The sequence below is a fragment of the Anopheles funestus genome, chromosome 2RL (genome assembly GCF_943734845.2).
Source record: "Anopheles funestus chromosome 2RL, idAnoFuneDA-416_04, whole genome shotgun sequence".
Classification (NCBI taxonomy): domain Eukaryota; kingdom Metazoa; phylum Arthropoda; class Insecta; order Diptera; family Culicidae; genus Anopheles; species Anopheles funestus.
In genome coordinates, this window is record NC_064598.1 from 58251418 (window position 1) to 58271504 (window position 20087).

The following is a 20087-nucleotide window of genomic DNA, read 5'->3' on the forward strand; positions in this document are numbered from 1 at the left end:
CCATCCATGCACGAGGGAGGCTGCGTGCGTGTGACTGCGACGACGAATGGCTCCTGTTGTGTGTCCCGTCGAAACGAAGCCGGCTGGCTATATGGAAGAGGAGACTGAATGTGGCGCACATAGCCCCCCACACACCCCCCAAACAACAGTGGACTTCTGTCTCCGTCTCTCACACTTCCAGCGTCCCCGGATCATGTGCATGCGAACACGCGTATGGATGTATGCTTACGCTAGATGGCACAGAGGAAATGGGACGGCGAATGCACTGAGCTAGAACGACGACAGAGAAAGAGAGAGAGACTACTACCGAAAAGCTCCATTCGATCCTGGAACCAAACAGCGCCAAACAGCGAGAGTGCAGTTTTGGCTTCAATCTGGTTTTAAAGTAGATGCTGCCTTACGTACTTTTAAGGTATCGTGGTTCCTCAATGATGTGGACTGAACGTCACAGGATATTCTGCACCAAACAAATACATAAAACTGCCTTTTAGTCTTTTGGTCTTACGGATCACTGCAAATTTCGTTACATGGAAAAGTAGGTAGGATTTGGGTCAGATCGCCTGAATCATGTGTGAATGTGCGTGGTATGCATCGAGTTCAGCGAAGTTATTTCATACGCAACTAACCTGTCAAGTTGCTTTGAGGTGTTCGATATCAATGAATCCCTTAAATGCGTTGTTCCGAAATAAAAAAAACAGGATATGATGTCAGTCATTCTTAAGAATGCTTGGATGACTGTCCATTCCTGAACATTCTATGGCAGTTTCTTCGTATCTTGCTATAGCTTTTATCTTATTTCCTTGCTGAATGGTTAGTACCTCATTTATGCTTTTGAAGTTAGTTGTGGTTGTTTTAAAATCTGATAATGCTTTAATTCTTCTCGGTCTTGGTCTTGGCATGTTAATTTTTCTTTTGTTTGACTCCTAGTTGGGTAGGTAGTTCTGTGTACAGAGAAAAAGTCCGGATGGGAATAGCTGATTCTGGTACTGCCGTGTGAAAACCTAGCTTTGCTACCGCTAAACCGCTCTATCTATTAGTTTTGATTACATTTATTGGTATACATATTTTATTACAAACAAGGACTTGTCCAAAACCTCGCGTAGGTGTAGGTATTCCATGCCTGCGTAGGTTGTAGTGCTGCAAAGATGAAGAAAATCGCTGTGGACCAATCCATAAACCGTGGTAGAGTGTTAAATAAAACATACTCCCTACACTTAAAGTCAAAGTTAAAAAAGATACATAGGTTAATAATTATTAGGGAAAACCTTTTATAACTCACTGTCTAACTAATTTTAACATTAATAACTAAGGATTCATATTTCCATTTAGAAACAAGTCAGTTTTAGTTGTACAAGTCAATAAACGTTTAATAATACTCATCATCAAACAGCGGAATGTTCTTCTTTCTCTCTTCTTGGCTTAATGACCTGTCAGGTCATGCCGAACATTTCTGGCTTACAAGATTTATTTTTTACCACGCAGCCGGACAGTTAGTCCTACGGGAGGACGGTCCGAATGGGATTTGATACCCGGTCCTGTCGTGTGGAACCCGCGCCGTTTATCACGTACACATGCCCTTGAATGATTGAATGATCCAAGCATCCTAGTTACGAACATTCGAGTCGTCATGTTCATTACGGTCTCGTTGTATAACTGGCCAATATGGTCACAATGTGTCGAATATATAACAAGATCCGTTTGTTTAGTGCTTACCAGGAACTAAAACAACGATGCGTACACTCTTATTCATCATAGTCATCATCGTCTTTAACAGAACAAAGCGCAATTTTGACACGGATTTCATCCATTATATTAAATTTCTGCAATCCGTGAACAACATCCACATTAACGGTTGTACATTTGGGAAAGTACGCAATGCATATAACTGACTGAAATGTAACGCCATAAGGATTGCACAAACGATCGATGCGGCAAAGAAAACCAATCTGATTTCAGGAGGATTCGATCGTGATAGAGTAGAGCAGTTTTGCTCCACTAATAACTGTCCTAACTTCGGACAGCAACGCAGGCAATAAAAACCTGAGGGCGTTATCGAATAATTTGTGCATTCTCCAGGATTCGGAAACACGGAACCTGTCTTACAGCGAGTTTATTAATCTACTTTTGTCTAATTTCACTGTATACCCTTCGAAGCTTAAACATATGCTGTACAGGCAGTCTCCGCTATACATAAATGATAGTTTAACTTTTCTTGATAATGTCTTCTAATAGTAAAGTCAAATAATGTTTTACATTTCTATTACTCGCTTGAACGACATCTAAGGTTCCTTGTAAGGGGGGAACGGTCCGGATGGGATTTAATCCATGGTCCTGTCGTGTGGAACCGGCGCTGTTTATCATATACACCACGGAACGGAACGGATAACGGAATACATTATGATGAAAGAAATAAGTTAAATCTATAACCATGGATTTGCGGAAATTCTCGATACATCGATTTTTGGGGATTTCTGTGGTCCGCTATAATAATGTATCTCGGATACTAGCTGTATATAAAAATTCGATGTACACGAATCCCCCACGATTTCCGTGAATCGCTGTACCTTGACGACTATCTGTATCTTTGTCATCACATTTTTTTAAACTTCTAAGCAGTCCGATGAACTAGTGGACCGCTCTTTGACACGAAAGGATCTCTCCCCCGCATCGTGGTCTGATTCTAGAGGTACGTGTTAGAAACAAGTCTAGTAAGCAAGTTATGGTAAGCATGACCTAATAGGACGTAAGAAGGGGAATCTTTGAAAAGATCATTTCAAATTTTGGTAAAATCGAAAAATGATTTATACAGGGACGTTGGAATGTTCATGCTTATCCACATTGGGATAAAAGGTAGCAACAGCATCCTCTGCTTTAAAGGTAAATTGTAGCAGCCTACTGGAAAAACCAACATTTACCAAAACTGCACTCTCGCTGTTTGGCGCTGTTTGGTTCCAGGATCGAAGGGAGCTTTTCGGTAGTGGTCTCTCTCTCTCTCTCTCTCTTTCTCTGTCGTCGTTCTAGCTCAGTGCATTCGCCGTCCCATTTCCTCTGTGCCATCTAGCGTAAGCATACATCCATACGCGTGTTCGCATGCACATGATCCGGGGACGCTGGAAGTGTGAGAGACGGAGACAGAAGTCCACTGTTGTTTGGGGGGACTATGTGGGGGGGCTATGTGCGCCACATTCAGTCTCCTCTTCCATATAGCCAGCCGGCTTCGTTTCGACGGGACACACAACAGGAGCCATTCGTCGTCGCAGTCACACGCACGCAGCCTCCCTCGTGCATGGATGGTTCCGCTCCCTCCGACGGGATGAGATGGGCTTCAGGTTCAGGCTCACACACAGGCCGTCGCGTTTCGAGCTCTCTTCTCATCCAGAACTTTAATGTAGATTCCTTTAAAAATTGACGTTATTTTCAAAGCAGCACCATAGATGCAGTAATGTACAGTCGCACCACTCACCGATGCTGGCCAGCCGAACGAATCCCGCAGCCGTGCGTGCAATCGGAGCTGAATGCGTCGACTGTACCTCGCACGAACCAGAAATAAGCGAATTCGAGTTTCTCGCTACTTACTGCGCAGTGTTCGGCCCAGAAAGTACCGGGTTTTCGTCCGTGGGGGTTTCCGGCGTAGAAGCCAGGGGACGGGCTGGGCGTTGCGGCGCGCCCCACCTTCGTTTCTTCATGCTCTCCTGCTGTCTTTCCAGCTACAGCTCTTTGGCAGCTAAAATTTCTAAAGCAAAACTTGTCATTTATGAAATTCTGTGTGCGCTCTTCCTTCGGCGGCACACACTGCTGCTGGTACCTGCGTGTGCGTACAGGGCCTGTGTGCACGTTCTGTGTACGTGTCCAGACACACTCGGTTCCTAGTGTGTGGTGGTTTGTTGTATTCAAATCCAAGCCTTCCACAGCCCAATAAGCCCGTCCCGTCCAGGGGAGCGGACCGATGTGGGTTTTGGTGCTGCATTGCGGAGCTCGCGTTGTATCGAAGAACCAGGCTTTAAGGATACGGCTCTTCTAGGCTCACACCCCCGTTTCTCGACCATTGGCCTAACGGTGTGTACCAAACGATACAAGCCCAAACTAGCCTAACAGGCCCAGTGGCCGAAATGGGTCTTCGGCGATCGTGCACTTGCTTCGCATGCTTTGGACATGCATTTCCTTTGATATGTGCATCTAGACAAAATCATACACCTTTCGCTTAGCTTTCAACATGCAGTCACAATTTGGCTGCAAACCAACGGTCTAGAAGGGGTCTCTCTTCCTGCGTTCCTGCTTGATTCCCGCACTAGCGTCTAGTGTTCGAGTTCTAGTCATTCGCACCGAACGAATGAGCGCTATTTGCACTGTTTTTCTTGAACGATCGTTCGTTCGTCCGTCCACGTCTTTCGCGTCTCTTTTCAAAGGGCGGACCGGGTTGGGGGTCGGTCTGGTCCTCCACCTACGTAATCTACGTGCCCTTTCCATTTCTATTGTTTGCTCGTATTCTCGGTTTCTCACAGGAATGCTTTTCCATTTGCCTTTGGCACTTTATTTATTTTTTCATAGAATATCAGAGAATTTGGTCGTTTGCTTGGTAGATTATATCGATATCATATGGATGCTGAATCTATGTATAGGAATTCTACATCTTGATGTAAATAATAGACATTGGCATTGCGTTCTTTGCATCATATTTTTAACAAGCAAATGTAAGTGAATTGAATTGTGAATCGTTGCGATAAATCATAAGAATTACATCTTATGTGTGCTTCAATAAACGTTCACGTACCTAATGCAATTGCTCCACAAAGCATCAACAACCGAACATTGTTTATCTACGAACTTTCGTCGCTGCGGTAAAGCCGGTTTTATGCACATCCCGGATAAACCAGACTTGCGCGTTTTTAACAAACCTACCAAGGTTAATAAAGATGCGATACAGCGTTTACGAATTTGAATTGATCGTTTTGTACAATACCCTACGAGTTTCCAGCAAAAAAAAATGTTCAATTATAAATAATTCATTATTATGTGATTTTTTGACGTTATTTGTCAATTAGTATAACTTTGACATGTAATTGTAATTGGCAATGTAATTGTGTGGCCGTTATTAGTTGTCTTTGGTGATTTTTACTTTGGAGAAAAATATCGCACAAAGCATTTGTCTGAATACAAAAATTCAACGGAATTTCATGTACAGCGAGTCCTTGAAAATGTTATAAAAAGCTTATGGCTCTTGTCATTTGCACTTCAGTGTACATTTATTCTCTTTAAATTATTTTATATGTAATTTGCGTAATACGTTAAGTTAGATTATTAGGCGAATTTTTTTAAATTACAAGCTGACCAACTCATGTAACCAGAGCTTAGAACTATCACACACAAAATAAAACTTTAAATAATTTGTATTATCTTGTGAGGCATCGGTGAGGTACAGAGTTGTCTGATAAAAAGCCAACTATAAACATTATACAACCATACACAACATTCATGCTGTAACGAAAAGAAACGTAGTATATTGCTTCTCATCTCAACATGTATTTCAAAATTAAAAATTAGAGCAAACAAGCTTAAGTGCTATGACAATTGTATTTCCCTTAAACAACCAGTATGCCGTAATTTAGCTAGGGGTCGGGATATATAGTAACACTAATACATATTTCGAACGCAGTTCTTTAATCTTTCAGTTCTTAATCAAATAGTTGGTAGAGAATAAATTGAGTTGTATGTAATACATATAACATTAATGATAATAAATGATATACTACCTTTTGTAATAGCATTGTCGTTACTGCAATAGTAAAGATCTCACACAACGGAATAGGTATAGGATTATCGTATTGTTAAGTTTATTCATTTACAGTATCATTCTACCATCCGTGTACGTGATGAAGTTATAATCAATTGTTACGTAGTTGGAAGCTGGCAGTTTTGCGGATTTCTGCTATACTATAAAATACTATTTTTTGTTCATTACAAGCAAAGATACACTGAGTGCGTGTTTCCTTTACAGTAATGTTAAAATTTATTTACCTCTTTACCTGTTTCGATAATATGAAGCATAAAAATTACAAACCTAAGCTTAAACAATGTTTTCCTGATTTCCTGAAAAGAGCATCAACCGTCACGACGATTCGTTTCTCACATCAAGATTCCTCTTCAACATAACCGCCCATTGTGTTAGTGTTTAATGAAGACTTAAGGATTGAATTTTGTTAACACAGTTGAAAGTTATCATGGTTTGTTGTGATACCTTGCTAAGTTTACTTGTAATTGATAAATACCAGTTCTGAACTCCTATTTCTGCTAGTTCAGTACTATAGAGCATTTTTCTTGTATTTCCTATGCATAGGAGCTGATTTTGTACCATAAACCATAACTGTTGCATACCTAACGAGAGTCTGTATGTATGCAAAACAAAATACCTTCACGATAGGAAAAAAAGTTTGCTAAGAAAACGATTGTATTATGCACAAGAAATGAATTGAAAAGTATTGAACGTATCCTTATCATTTGCGATACATTACTCAGACCAAACCAATCATATTGTTCACGTACCTTTTTACATTACGCGTAGACTTTAACATTCTAACCGCATATATTACCTAAGAAAGCAGCCAAGTACGGAAGTACGCTTAACTTCTAGAATCATTGCTCTCACTAAAACTTTCACTCGAATCATGCCGACTAACGGAGGGCTTTGGTTTATACTCGGTAATGACCACCGTAACCGAATTAACGGTCACTTCACGAGTCTGTCCGCTGGAGCGATCAATATTTTTTAATCGCGCCGGATGCTTTGAACGCTTCCCTTTGCTCCGAGGTGTTTTTGTGCCGCCGGGAGATTTCACGTTCGAACCGGCCTGTGACCCACCGGACGCACCGGGAAAGGCTTGCGTGGCTGCCTGTTGTGCCGCTAGTGCAGAATTTAGTCGCGGCTTTCGCGTGGATGTTCCTGGAACGGAGTAAACTGAAATTAATTATAATGCATCCCCACTCTGCAGGATATCTACGTCCAGCACACAAATGGTTGAAGGAATGGGATGCATTTGGTACATGTTGGTGTTGTGCCTTTGCCCTGTTCTGCTTTTCGCTAATATAGCACTCATCACTCGAAAACGAGATGTTTGGTGATAAGGGTGACGGCAAAGGAAAGACCAAATGCCCACCGCTACAATCATTTGTGGAAAAACGTTTTCCCATTGATGCGGAGTACCTTTTCTCACGTCGCACATTAAACACTTGAAAGCTTCAGCAGTGTTGCGATAAGTACAGACGCTGCAGTCCCAGAAATTTTCTTCCACCACTTTAGATTGACGTTTAGCACGACGTACAGGTGATTTGCTTTTATCCATTGCTTTAATCCGCACCACTGTTTTACATCACCACGGATGTACGTATCGTATCGAGTCCTCTTGCACGGTACTGATGCTAAATGTGCTTGTTGTCAGCAGATAGTTGCAGATGCAATATAGAATGTCTATTCATAACCGCTGTTATGTGTAAGCAATGATCGATCGTTCCTTTGCGAAAAGCTACACATAATACACTCTTTTCGGGCTTGGTTAGAAGGTGCAAGGTTGAAAATAAATAGGGCGTTCGACGTGCAACGTAAACCGAAGCCACCGATAACAGTATATATTGCCTGATTTTTTTGCAAACACTGTTGAGAATGCATAAATGTTCTTTTCTTCTTGTTCTTCTTTTTCTTATCGCAATGACATGACAAACGTCAGTTGTCATTTTCATATGATGCGTCAAGAATTTCGAATATCGTAATCAAGGTGTGTACATTTAGTTTGCTCAGATCAACACAATCTGGTTTCGAACGTGACAATAAATTAAATTTGCGCCTAAACATATTTTGCTTACGCGTTGGTCTACAGTCACTGAACATTCAACAAACATTCAATGAGCAAAACTGGACCTGGTCTATGCGCTCATTGAACAACGAGCAAGCTAACGAGCTTTCACATCGACAGAATGGCGGTTGGTATAGATTCAACATAGCCGCAGAAGAAAATGGAAACTGCATCTCCAATTTACGACCGTTTTGTTTGTTGGAGAGCACCTCCGCTGTTGATATTGTTTGAAAAGACCCCAAAAAACACAATTTCTGAAAGAAAATTCAATAATTAATGACGATTAAACCTCTGCAGTAGGAGTATTTTGACAGTTGCTATTCTTCTTTTCCTTTTTGTTTTCCATCTTCGAAATGTTCAAAGAGCAAACCGAATCGAAACAAACTGGTTTGTTTTTCATTGAGCAAAAATGTTTATCGAAAACATTTTCCATACGATTTGACACTGTTTGTTGAATGTTCAGTGACTGTAGACCAACGCGTTAAAGAAATGAGTTATAACACTGTTGAGTTTTATTTCCTCCCGACTTTTCCACCACTTTGCGCGAGTTAACAACCTCGTTTGTCAACACAGCATTTTCCAGTGTTGTCAACCGCCACCGACAACTGCACCGATAAATTGCACCGATCAGCTAACAGCGTCGATCAGCAAACCGTGTTGATCGACTGATCTAGTCGCCTATTGCAAAACATGCAACAGCCGAATCAGCAATAGCCATCAAGAATACCTTCCCCTTCGACATTCAATTTCCAGTAAGCAACTTTTAAATCCAAATTAATAAAACTCACTTCGATTTTGAACGCAGAAAGAACAAGTCTTAATTTCCTTCGTCGGTGTCCGAACCCTTAGTTCGGGCTCGCGCAAACAGGAATGCTCAGTTATCGACCGTTTTTCCATATACCGTGGAACGCCGATTATCCGGGTACCTTTTATCCGGCTGTCTCATTGTCCGTGCTGCTCGGAAAAGACAGTTCCAAAGCGAATTGACATATTTACTCCAAACCGGAGATGACAAGAAATAAAAGCCTGAACGTTTGATTCTGTTCTAGCCCTCCTAAGTCCATTTTCCATCGGCTTCTGGATTTGGATTTTAAGCTTGTCCAGAAACTCAGTAGCTGAGAGAATTGCGGATCTTGCTGCCGATCTGGACAATCAACTGAAGGAAAAAGTGAAAGATTTTGGCGGCTTCAATTGATACTGTATTTGAATTCAAGCAAGTAATCAAGTAGGTTTTCCATCACAGAAACCGGCGCAGAAAGTTGGGCCGTAAGATCCTTTTTGTTTGCAAACCGAGCCGCAAGCCATAATGAGTTTGACATCACTGGTCTAGCCATTCTGGTCCGTATCGACTTTTGACTGCAGATAGTAGAAGGTAAGTTAGCCCTAGCTCTATTTATTAGCTTGTTAATCAGAGACTCCCAAAAATTATCACTAATGACCGTGTTACTAAGTCGCGTGTACGAGAACGTATGGTCGAAGTTGTTGTCCAAAATAGTTAGAGGGTTGCGAGTGACTCGCAAATCTATTTGTTCGAGAAATCCATTAAGTTCGGGTCGCTAGACAGTTTCATTACTAACAATAGACCAGTAGTCCAGTAGTTGGACAATAGTCCAGCAGTTGGAGTAGCTTAGGAAGCCACAGATTCATAAGTTGAATTCCTTCACCGTAACATGGCATTATATCTCTGAAATGAAAAATGAGTAACTTATGGCTTATACTGACTTATTAATTAATTACTAATGTTTTTTCCGAAATTACACGGATTCGAGATAAATGAATTTCAAAATTTGACATTTTTGTTTATGATTAATTATTACGGCATTTAGCCGTATTTTCAGGCTCCAAATGCTGAAATGTACAATAATCACAAGACATTTCCTCCTTGTACTTTGCCTTATCCCGGGCATACTCGGTTGTGATACTGGGGTTTGTAGTTATTGCTGCTGTTGGTGCTATTGTTGTTGTTAATGTGAGTTGTTTAGTCCTATATTCTATAGGGTTTGTGCGCATCAATGCGTCCAGGATTATGGTTGAGTTTTGGTAGTGTTGGTCCTTATTTGTACTCTTGTTTGTTGCTGGTGGTGGTAGTGATGTTGCTGGAGAGTACCAATAGCGGTCTTGTCACTCGTTGTTTGGGGCCTGCACGGTTGTGTAATAGAACAAAGAACAGTTAAAGTTTCTGCTTCCCTTTTGCGGCTCTGGTGTTATCCTCGAAGACGCCTGTTTCTTCAACGGCTTGGCTAAGGCACTACAAAAAAATATGTATAGACGGATACAACACAACGGATAACAATAGGTGTAGGAGCAAAAGGAAGGAGGGAAAATTGGGAGAGGATTCAAAGGATAAGACCGTTGTCCCTGGCGAAGCGGAAGACAAGCCTCATGTACTTCAGGTCCCCGCAAGCCAAAACATCTCGGATCGGTGTATCCGGCTGTCTGCCGATGGCCTCAACTGCGCTTATCAAGAAGGGTCTCGCGGCTTCAAATTCCAAGCAGGACCACAGAAGGTGATCCACATGGTGGAATCCAATGCCGCAGACACTTTCGTCTGAGCCAGATTAATACGCTGTAGATGTGCATCCAGGGCGGCCCGGTGGTGTTTGCGATAAACGGCGCCGGTCCATACGGCAGGGCCGGGTTCAAATCCCATCCGGACCGTGCCCCCGTAGCAAGTACACTTGCGGAGAAACCGAGAAAAGGAACTAGTGATGGGAAAGTAACGCTGGACCTGGTGAATCGGAACCGTTACATTAAAGTACCGAACCTGACCGAACCTTTAAAAAACTTGGTTCCAACAGTTACATAATTAGCTACGAGAGCTACGGTACGCTAGAGCCAAAAACTGTTTAAACGTAGTAAGAATGAGAAAAAGCTAGGCAGTATGTAGTAGGAGTTTGTTTTTGGCAATTTTTTGATGCGTGATTTGATAGTTCGTGAGGTTTTTTATCTCAATTTTTTTTTCTGTGAGTTTTTTAACATTCCCATTAATATGTTTTTATTTGTTAGTATAAATATTGTTTTAAGTTGAATCAAGCCAAGAAAAGTCAGAAATGGCAGACCAAGACCTTCCTTGAGGTTGTAGTGCCACATAAGAAGAAGAAAATCTATTTAGGAATGTGCCCTTAACTCGTTGAGCCTCAACAACAATCGATGATTCTAGATAGTGTCGCTAAATAAAAACGAATTGATTTTAGATCAACAAGATCAAAAAAGAACTGCTCACGATCGTTGGATATATTCCATGTATTACTTCCCTCCTCTTACCTGTCCTAAGTAACATTAGTTCAAGTAAGAGGACTCTCATCCTACGTTTGTTTGCAAATTATGTCATCCACATTGTTGGAAACAACAATGCTGTGATTGATATAACAATCCTTAAATGTTCTTTGTAATCCCTGTACGTCATCCCTTTATGTTTTCTATACATTGTCGAAACTAGTATGTAAGTTGTTTTTAATAAACACTTTTTATAAAAAAAAAAAACAGTAGTAATACGCTACCTACCTGGTCGGAAACATCCATATGCGGTTCGTTTCGACCTCTAGGTACAAGTAGGTTCAGTAGATACAACGTTTCCGGCAAGAAATGATAATCAACACCCACAGTGGGTTAAGCGAGTTCGGGTCGGAACTACTAAACTTATTTGTATTTACATTTCAGCCCAAAGTCACTGCACCAAAGGGTATGAATCGATTCCGATTGGCCCGCACAGAAGAATCACATGTGTGTCATATACAGATGAAAATAATCACTCTTTTCAGAGTGTTTAAACAGAGTTATAGAGTGGTAATAAGGATTTGAATCTTTTGCTCACTCTTTTGAGATTAATGAAACATATTATTCTAAACTAATCCTTTTATTACTCCATTACGTTTTTACTCAGTCACTGTCTGTGTTGACTAAGGACTCACGCTTTTGCTTGTCAAATCACTCAATAAGAGTGAATAAGTGTTTTGTTACTCTTTTAGGATTCAAATCATTCAAAACAAGAGAGAGAGTACAATTATTTGTTATTTAGTTATTTATTTATTTATTTTTTCAAGTATACATCGATTATCGACTTACGGCTTTACTGTTAAGAATACTTAAAGCTTTTCAACAACAAATTGTTGTTTAGTTGGCAGCGTGCCGATTACAGTATTTAGTTGCAGATATTTAACCATTTACAACATTTTTTATTCTTAACCAATCGTTAACTACATAACCTCTATCCTATCTTAGCCTAAGTAGTTGAAGACTACTATATTGCTAATTAATCACTGAAAAACCTGTATGAAGGATCCTCAAAAATCTCGCTTATAGCATGGAGAATTAGTTGAATTCATTCTTATGTTCTCATCTACGTTATCGTATAGTCCATCAATGACATGCTACTGCTTAGAGAATAAAAAATCAATAAATGTGTTTTGTCAATTTTTCACACTTTCTAAGTACATCATGAATATTTATTTATTTATAATTAATGATTACGGCTTCGGCCGTATTGTCACATCATGAATATGGTCGCGGAATATTAATTTCTGTTCGAATGTAATTCCTAAGATATTTTAATTTCGGCGCCCATGGGATAGCGCACGCATGAGCAACCTGGGAAACGAGGTGGTTTTATACGGCCCACGAATTTAGTTTCAAAGTTTCAAGTCATTATATATATCAGTTTATATGTCAAATGTTATTGAGAATTGAAAGTGCAAAATACTTGGATTACAAACAAGAAAAAAAGGATTTTAAATCCTACATCACTTTCAAAATCAAATCCGAAACAGACCGGATAAAAGGAGATTTACTACATTCATTATTATATCAATGCAACCTGCAATGTTGCCCGCCAACCATTCTTAAATTTTTAATATGGCCCGCCAAGCAGTTTTGAGTTTTGAATGTTACCCGAAGCTCTAAAATGTTGCTCAATCCTGGGATGGAGGATCCAGATAGTTGAAGAGAGTGAGAAACTGGCTTTGAAAGATACATTTTGTGGAGTAATATCATAGCTAGTTTTTCGTCTCATTTACTTTGATTTTCCACTTACTTTGCCAATCGGTGCGCAAGGATACGCTACACGGAATTGCGCAACTCGAGCAGTGTTCTTCCTTTAGCTGCGATCACTGTATCATCGGCGAACACGAATAGCTGACTGTCGTTCGGAAGTTCATGAATATCTGCAACATGGAGTAGGTATAGCATAGGACCGAGCATGCTACACTGTGGTACATCTGCTGGAAGACCATCTGTCTATAAGAGAAAGTGAATCCCAGTACTACACGGAATGTTCTATGCTTGAGATAGCTTTGTACGAACTTGACGGAGAAGTTGATAGTAGATCTTTTGATTTGCTTATTCTGCTTAATATTGTTCACCAATCGAAGTATTTGATGAGTTGTAGAATGACCTTCACGGCATCGAAATTGTTATGACGGAATGATGTTAAGTTCGTTTGTCACTTCTTTTAGCATCTCGAAACACTTTTCAAGATTTGAGAGAATACTAATAGGTATGTATAGCTAGTTGGCTCCGTTGGATCCTGCCCCGGTTTAATTACTGGTACAACTTTAGTTCATTTAAATGAGTGTGGGAAATATCCTATCTCGAGACATCTGTTGAAGATGTTTGTGAGAAGAACGAACGCTTTCATGGTATTCGAGTCATTATTGGAGTTTAGAACGCGTGGATTTCGTTGGAGTGCTAGAGTTGGAGCTAACCGGCTATTTCACTTTTGTTTTTAGCCTTTTCTTTTGCGGTATCGATTCACATCACCGAACACTACCTTTCAGTAACAACAAGCACGCACACTTACTATGAGATTGATCTTCACTACTTTAGATACCTACCATTTTTTATTTATTTATTTATCGTTATCTCGCACTCGGAGAGGAAACAGAACACGTCTGATCTCAACAAGTGCTCAGTGTGAACTCATAGTTAAAATATATTTTCTGGACGTTTAAACTAAAACAACTAAAAAAATCAATAAGAGTTGAAATAAAAACTAATAAGTTGGCAGATGGTTGGATAATCACTCAAAAGACTGTAATGATTGTTTTGTTGACATTACGCATTCAACAGTTTTTATTTCATTTTAACTATGTTTGCACACATAATGTTTAGGGTCGAGATTGTTGTTGTTTGTTGTTGCTTTGATAATTTCATACAATAACATGTAACAAAGTGTGAATATTAACCAGGTTTTTTGTTTTCGCAATTGCCACATTTGTCTTTGTTGTGTGTTTAAATGAGCGCTATTCGAAAGCCGGCACGACCGTTGACGAATACAGCGGTACATAAATTATTACAGCATTTTCCCCGCTTGCTCTTAAAGGTTATCTTTTGACAACTTTTTTTTCCTTTGAACTATAAGCTTTTGTATGTTGTTGTTCGTTTTCAAAAATGTCTTATCTCATTAATTGAGATAGCTAACCATTCTGTTGCCTTTTTTCGAATTTGTTATGTTGTACTAAGCTATACATTATATTGATGTATTTTATATTAACGTGATTATGTTTGTTTATTAGGTAGATATTTATAACGGTATTCATATTTGCCATTATCCTACACATCTCGTTTGATCATAAACTATGATTAGTTTGATAAATTAGCGTAATAGTTATGGTATTCATGAATATTATATATATATATATATATATTTAGGGTGACTAATCTATCGCAATATTTATACTATTCTTCGCATTATATTTTCGTATAATTGCCGATATATATACTACTATAGCCATTTTTGTTTTTCGCCAGTTTCGTATTTATTTTTTTTATTAAAATAAATACCGATTTGTATGGCTTCACTTACACCATAATTAGTAGTATTAACTTTTGCTTACTGATGGGTTGTGGCCTTGTTTACATATTACTGTGCTGAATAATTTTCAAGATATGTAAATGAGAAAAGCACTCGCGCAACATTTCGTGTATTTAGAGGTTTATTTTATATATGCATGCTTCAGCAGCTTTTTCGCTTTATAGTAAACGGTTGCAACTTTGTGCAACTTCGGTGAGACCTCTAACTGTCTGAATTGCTAGTTAATTCTATCTGCTTCATGTATGGAACTACAATGAATTATATAATATTTTGTTAGTCATCTGAATTCTTGTGCCATTTATGTCCGTACACCTCGTGTTTTTGCTACTGTACTAGAGGAAGAAGTATCTAGAAGTAAATTATAAAAGCAGCCATAATATTTAACACCATAAATCAAACCATTTGTCGCAATCATTCATTGGTGGTGTTGCAAAATTCGAGTTAAAATTAAAATATCTCAAGTTTTCATTCACGTTCTTCCTATTACGTACATCCGATTTCGAACTACAACTAATTCTAATACAAAGATAGGAGTATTAGATGAGGTTACCCTTGTTTGCGTTACAGTATCATACTTGTTAATTCAATGAGCAGCTGTTGATGTGTTGACATTAGTCATAGTATCTGTGCATGGTATCAATAGTAACAGTGATGATAGTACATTGAAAGCAGTATTGATAACAGTTAGGAATAGTTGAAGTTATAGAGATTGCAATCGTAGCGATAGAAATATACGAGAAACGGGTAACCGTCAAGTGCAGTACTTATGTACTCATCTTCAAGTGCTCGAGTCGTAGGTGACAAAAATATGGGACGTTCAATCTGTGAGTGTGTGGTTTTAAGTGGTCCTTTTTGCTAAGTATTATTTTTATGGTTTTGTTCGTCGTGCCTTAGAATCTCAACATAAATATATTTAACAAAGGCAATATTTTCCAAGTAGATATGTTGCAATAAACTGGGCAAGAATGTGTTGTTATGTAGAAATGATTTTAGTTTTCTTCCATTTGCGTTATATGTATTACATTGGATCGAGTGTAATATTTATTCAAAACTGAATAAAAAAATATTTTTCTTTTAGAACAAACCATAGCGATGAGAAGAATTTAATGTTAGGCTTACCAAGGAGTCCAGCTCCTTACAACTACCAGGAATACTACCGAAACTATGTGTGATTCCTAGAGACGAACGGTTTTACTCACGTAAATGAACCTTTCCTAGTTAAATTGTATACTTTGCGATATATTCGAACTATTTAATGATTGAGATGTGCGATCGTAATTTGATTAAGAAGAACAAGGAAAACCTCTAGTATAATTTAAATTTTTGCAGCAACATCACAGTTTGACTTGGAATAAGTTTAGAAATCTGTATCTTTGTTTTTTCTTCTGTTTAGTTACTTTCTGACACTCTTCTGGCATTGCACTGTACGTCGGACAAATTAACATCTGAGAAATCGTTTGTTTAATACACAATGATGGAAAACTATTGTTAAGTAAAATAGCAACTGATATGATTGTCGTTGCACGTGCTATTTGTGTAAACCAGAATGGAAATTGTGTAATTTTTATTAGAAGGTTTACTCATTATCATGTACATACGGATGGCTAAACATTAAATCCGACACGAGTTTGAGTCCTCGACTGGACTGTAGCCCTCCATTAGTTCAGGATGACTATTTGGCTATTGGTCTAATCATACCGTCCACCAACAGCCAGTATTTTAGGCAAGGCTAACCAAAAGTGACAACAATTTTAGAACCTAATCAGAAAGAATAATTTACGTTGTGTGAAAGGTACAATTTTGTAGTCAAAGTTTTCGGCATGTTTAGTGTAATAATTGTAGTAGTGATAGGATAAACCGTAAAGGTACGCAACAGCAATTGAAAATGTTGCATAGTTAATCAACAAACATTCAACAACTTATTCTGAATTTAAACTTCTCGTGCGCAGAACTGCAGCAACGTTTGTATTAACCTAGTTTACCATATTTTGTTCAAACATTAGTTATTGATGAAGTTTAAACAACAAATTCACTTTCAAAAATCAAACCAAAGCATCATAAATAGAATGAAAAACACTAGAATAATCAAAGAAATACAATTATTCAATTGATAAAGAAAATCATTATTATTAAGGCACTTGAAAATACCTCGATAAAAATTATGATAATTTAACGTTTTGGTTATAGGAATACTGCTTTCAGTTTCCTAAATAAGCAACGTAGAAAAACGATTCAAATTAATTTAATTCATCTATATGCTCTACATGCTCAGCCGTAGAATCAATAGGGATAGAGAAATTTTATGAACATCTTTATATTTGGAAGAGTTTTACACGTCACATCAAATATAAAAAGGTTTGCTGTATCACGATTGGTAACGATAGAGTTTGCAATATATGCGTGAATTGAAGACATTTATAGATAAAAGTTTTGCAGATGTTTAGACATGGACATAACTAAATCGCGTAAATAAATAATGCAAGGTCTCGAGATATTTTCTTATTCTACTTTTTCTTTTCGATAATCTTAGCTTCAGCACACCTAAGTGCTATAATGTACCGGCAGCTCGATAATGTTTTTCATGAATGGTTTACAGACCTTAGGTGCTATATGTGCATGTGCATGTACATGATGGTATGCTTCTATCGGGATATTAGGGGACGAATTCATGATTGGAAATCTGCTTACTGCTGCATAATAGCAAAGTAATTTATTTGATACTACACTTGTGTGAAACTTTCTGATGGTATCGAATGTGTGTAAGGCAAGGTTGAAAATACAATTCATAATCAATAAAAAAAAATTTGTGAATTGCATTACAAAAAAAAAAGAATAAATAAAAGCGAAAATAATTAGTTGTGGAATTTTAAATTATTCAGAAATTATTTTAGTATTATATTAACAAACAATAAATACTTGGTTTTGTTTTCATTTCCTTTCGTTTTATCAAAGTTAATGATTATTAAAAATAAAAATTGCTATTATTTTATTTTAATGCTATACATTTCTATAGAAAACACTATTATTTGAAATGAGATTCTGCGTTAGGCCAATTGTAAAACATTTTTTCAAACAATTTTGAAAACAATCTAGTTACACTACTGTTACTAAGCATTTCAGAAATGTTTAATCAGGTTAACATTTATTTTTAAAAGAGCGAATTTAAAACAACAAATATATGTTTAAACATTTTTGTAATGTAAACATTATTTTCGTGGTACTTTCATGCCAAATAGCTGCAATTAATAAAGGAAAGTAAGTTGTTCAAATCGAAAAGATTTCGGGAAAGTGAAAATGAGATGCTGGGAACATGTAACATTAGCTAAGAACATACCTGTCGTGCATTCGTTAGTTAGTAATAGCAGTGCGCAAGACCTACTAACGATTTGGTCCTGCTTTTCTAGTCAAGCTTTCCTATAGTTCGTTCGTGTAGATTATGGGAATGACGTGGATGAAATGAAAGTGTAATTACACTACACATTTTCGTTGGGTCGATGAATACGAATATATGCGTATCGGTTTGAATAACGATTACACACTTGCCTTTGAATCCTATTATTGTCTATTGCGTGTGTGTATTTTTTGCTCACATGCATTGTTACTTATACAATGTATCGTTCAATACATAGGTGCGTAAAACACTATATAACTGATTGGTTTGTATTTTACTGGCATGTATGGTACGTTGGTAGTACGTATCCAACATTTACGGTGGCTCAAAACTGGTCGCTTATGATTTTGTTTAGTCAAGTGTATTACCTTCCTATTCTATTATCATCAAATTAAATACTGTTATATTCAAAATTGATACTTTTAACGGTCCTCTGTGAGATAGAGAGAGATAAAATAATCTCTGGCATTCAATTTTTAACTCAGTGTCATGTTAGGTTATTTGCACTCCTTTTCATCTTCTTTAATATTTTGGTAAACCTTCATTGAACATGCACAGTAGACTTCTTATTGTAATGAAGAAATGGAGGGTGCAGAGAAATATTTGTAGTTTTCGAAAACCTTTTTTTTTAATATTCTTCAAAAGTAAATAGTACATGGCAGCGAATGTTCACATGTTTAACTAAATATCTCTAAATGGTTGCCACATGTGATATATGTTTTAATCGCTTATTTTAGTCATTCCTCCATTTGGCTTGCTGCTTCTTTACAGGACATGTAAGATTATTGCTTATAATAAAGATTGATCACTGGCTAGTAGTGACTACATCGCATAAAAGCAACTTCTATTGTTCTGCGTAATGTTCGTTTTGAAGACATGCTCTTGGTTTGACTCTCAAATCGATCATTAACTAACTAACACTTAGCTGAACGATTGCCAACGTTCTCCTGACTATCGGCCGTATCGGGGAAATCGATCGTTCCGCAAAGGTCGTCGCGCGGTGTAACTCATTTTGTAGCACAGCTATCTGAGAGTATTTGAACAAACAGTTATGCACTGAGTTGAAAGGCAGTTTCGTTGTGAATTGATATACCTTTTTATGTCATTTGCGTACTGAAAACAAAAAAACCTGTTTATTGTTCTCAAGCTACATAAAATATGAAATTTAGTTTCGTGGGTTTAAGTAAAACATGTAAAAATTCGCAATTAAAACATATTTTTGCTTAATTTTGAATCTCCGTAAAGCTTGCAACAACATTCATGTTCTATAACATCAGTAGAAATATTTAAACACAACCATAAGCGAAATGCACCCCGAATCCGCTGCTCAAAAAGTCGCGGATTTCTTTCCATGCAAATGGGAACGGTCGTCGCCGTGTATAACACTTGTTTTCAAACATATTGCGTTTGCTTCAATCTAGTAGGCGCTTTAGTTTGAATGAGTGTAATTGAGTGGTTCCGTGAGTTGAAATGAGTGTAAATGAGTGCAGCGCGGCGACCTTTGCGGAACGATCGATTTCCCCGATACGGCCGTATGACTTACCGACGTCCTTGACGCGTAGAAATAACAGAAAATGGTAAAGTTTTCTGATTGCACCCCTTGTTTTGTTACTGTACAATCTTACTGCGCGTTCAAAAACAATGCACTGCAATATAACAAGCAAACATTCAACAAAACTACTCACCGTATGAAGTGAAGTTGCCAGCATGGAACCCACCCTGAATTATTCACCATCTCTAAACGGAATTACTACTAGTAGTTGTACTCTTTTTGCGATATTGTTGTTATTTTTTAACATTTCATGGCATCCAAATACGATTAATAATTGGTGTATAATGAACTAAAATACACCGATAGCAGAACCAGAAAAGGAAACCCTTTTTAGAAGAAGCTCTTGAGGAATCCTGCTGGTCCCGCATCCTGTGGCTGTGCTTGTGCTGTTTTTAACTTTGCTTGAGCATTTTTTAAGGCTCTGGAAACAAATGCACAATTTTAGTGAGTTATTTGTTGTTTGCGTTTGGGTTTCAAAAGTTAGAGATATAC

At 38.0% G+C, this 20087-nt stretch overlaps 2 protein-coding genes across 11 annotated transcripts in view; both read right to left on the bottom strand.

Moving 5' to 3' along the window:
• Positions 1-5807: 5807 nt before the first annotated feature.
• On the bottom strand, positions 5808-7764 carry LOC125774663 (YY1-associated factor 2). Of its 2 annotated transcripts, none has more exons than XM_049444801.1 (2): positions 7199-7764; positions 5808-6937 (listed from the first exon to the last, which is right to left on the bottom strand). In XM_049444801.1, exons 1-2 carry the CDS (start codon positions 7335-7337, stop codon positions 6618-6620), a joined length of 459 nt encoding a protein of 152 aa, XP_049300758.1. In that variant the 5' UTR covers positions 7338-7764; the 3' UTR covers positions 5808-6617. The 2 variants fall into 2 exon arrangements, with proteins under 2 accessions (XP_049300758.1, XP_049300757.1); XM_049444800.1 differs by having other exon boundaries at positions 5808-6952.
• A 6111-nt stretch (positions 7765-13875) lies between these two features.
• The window catches only part of LOC125764817 (plectin), a 31130-nt gene continuing 24918 nt past the window's right edge, over positions 13876-20087 (bottom strand). For all 9 annotated transcript variants that reach the window (XM_049429415.1, XM_049429416.1, XM_049429412.1 and 6 more), the window contains one exon: positions 13876-20016. In XM_049429415.1, coding sequence (XP_049285372.1) covers positions 19926-20016 — 91 coding nt within the window. In that variant the 3' untranslated portion in view covers positions 13876-19925. The remainder of the gene's footprint in view (positions 20017-20087) is intronic.

Coding starts and splice junctions, on each gene's coding strand:
- LOC125774663 (XM_049444800.1), bottom strand. CDS start 7,337: ATGGATAAAAGCAAATCACCTGTACGTCGTGCTAAACGTCAATCTAAA. Junction 6,953..7,198: donor AATGTGCGACGTGAGAAAAG/GTACTCCGCATC, acceptor AATTAATTTCAG/TTTACTCCGTTCCAGGAACA.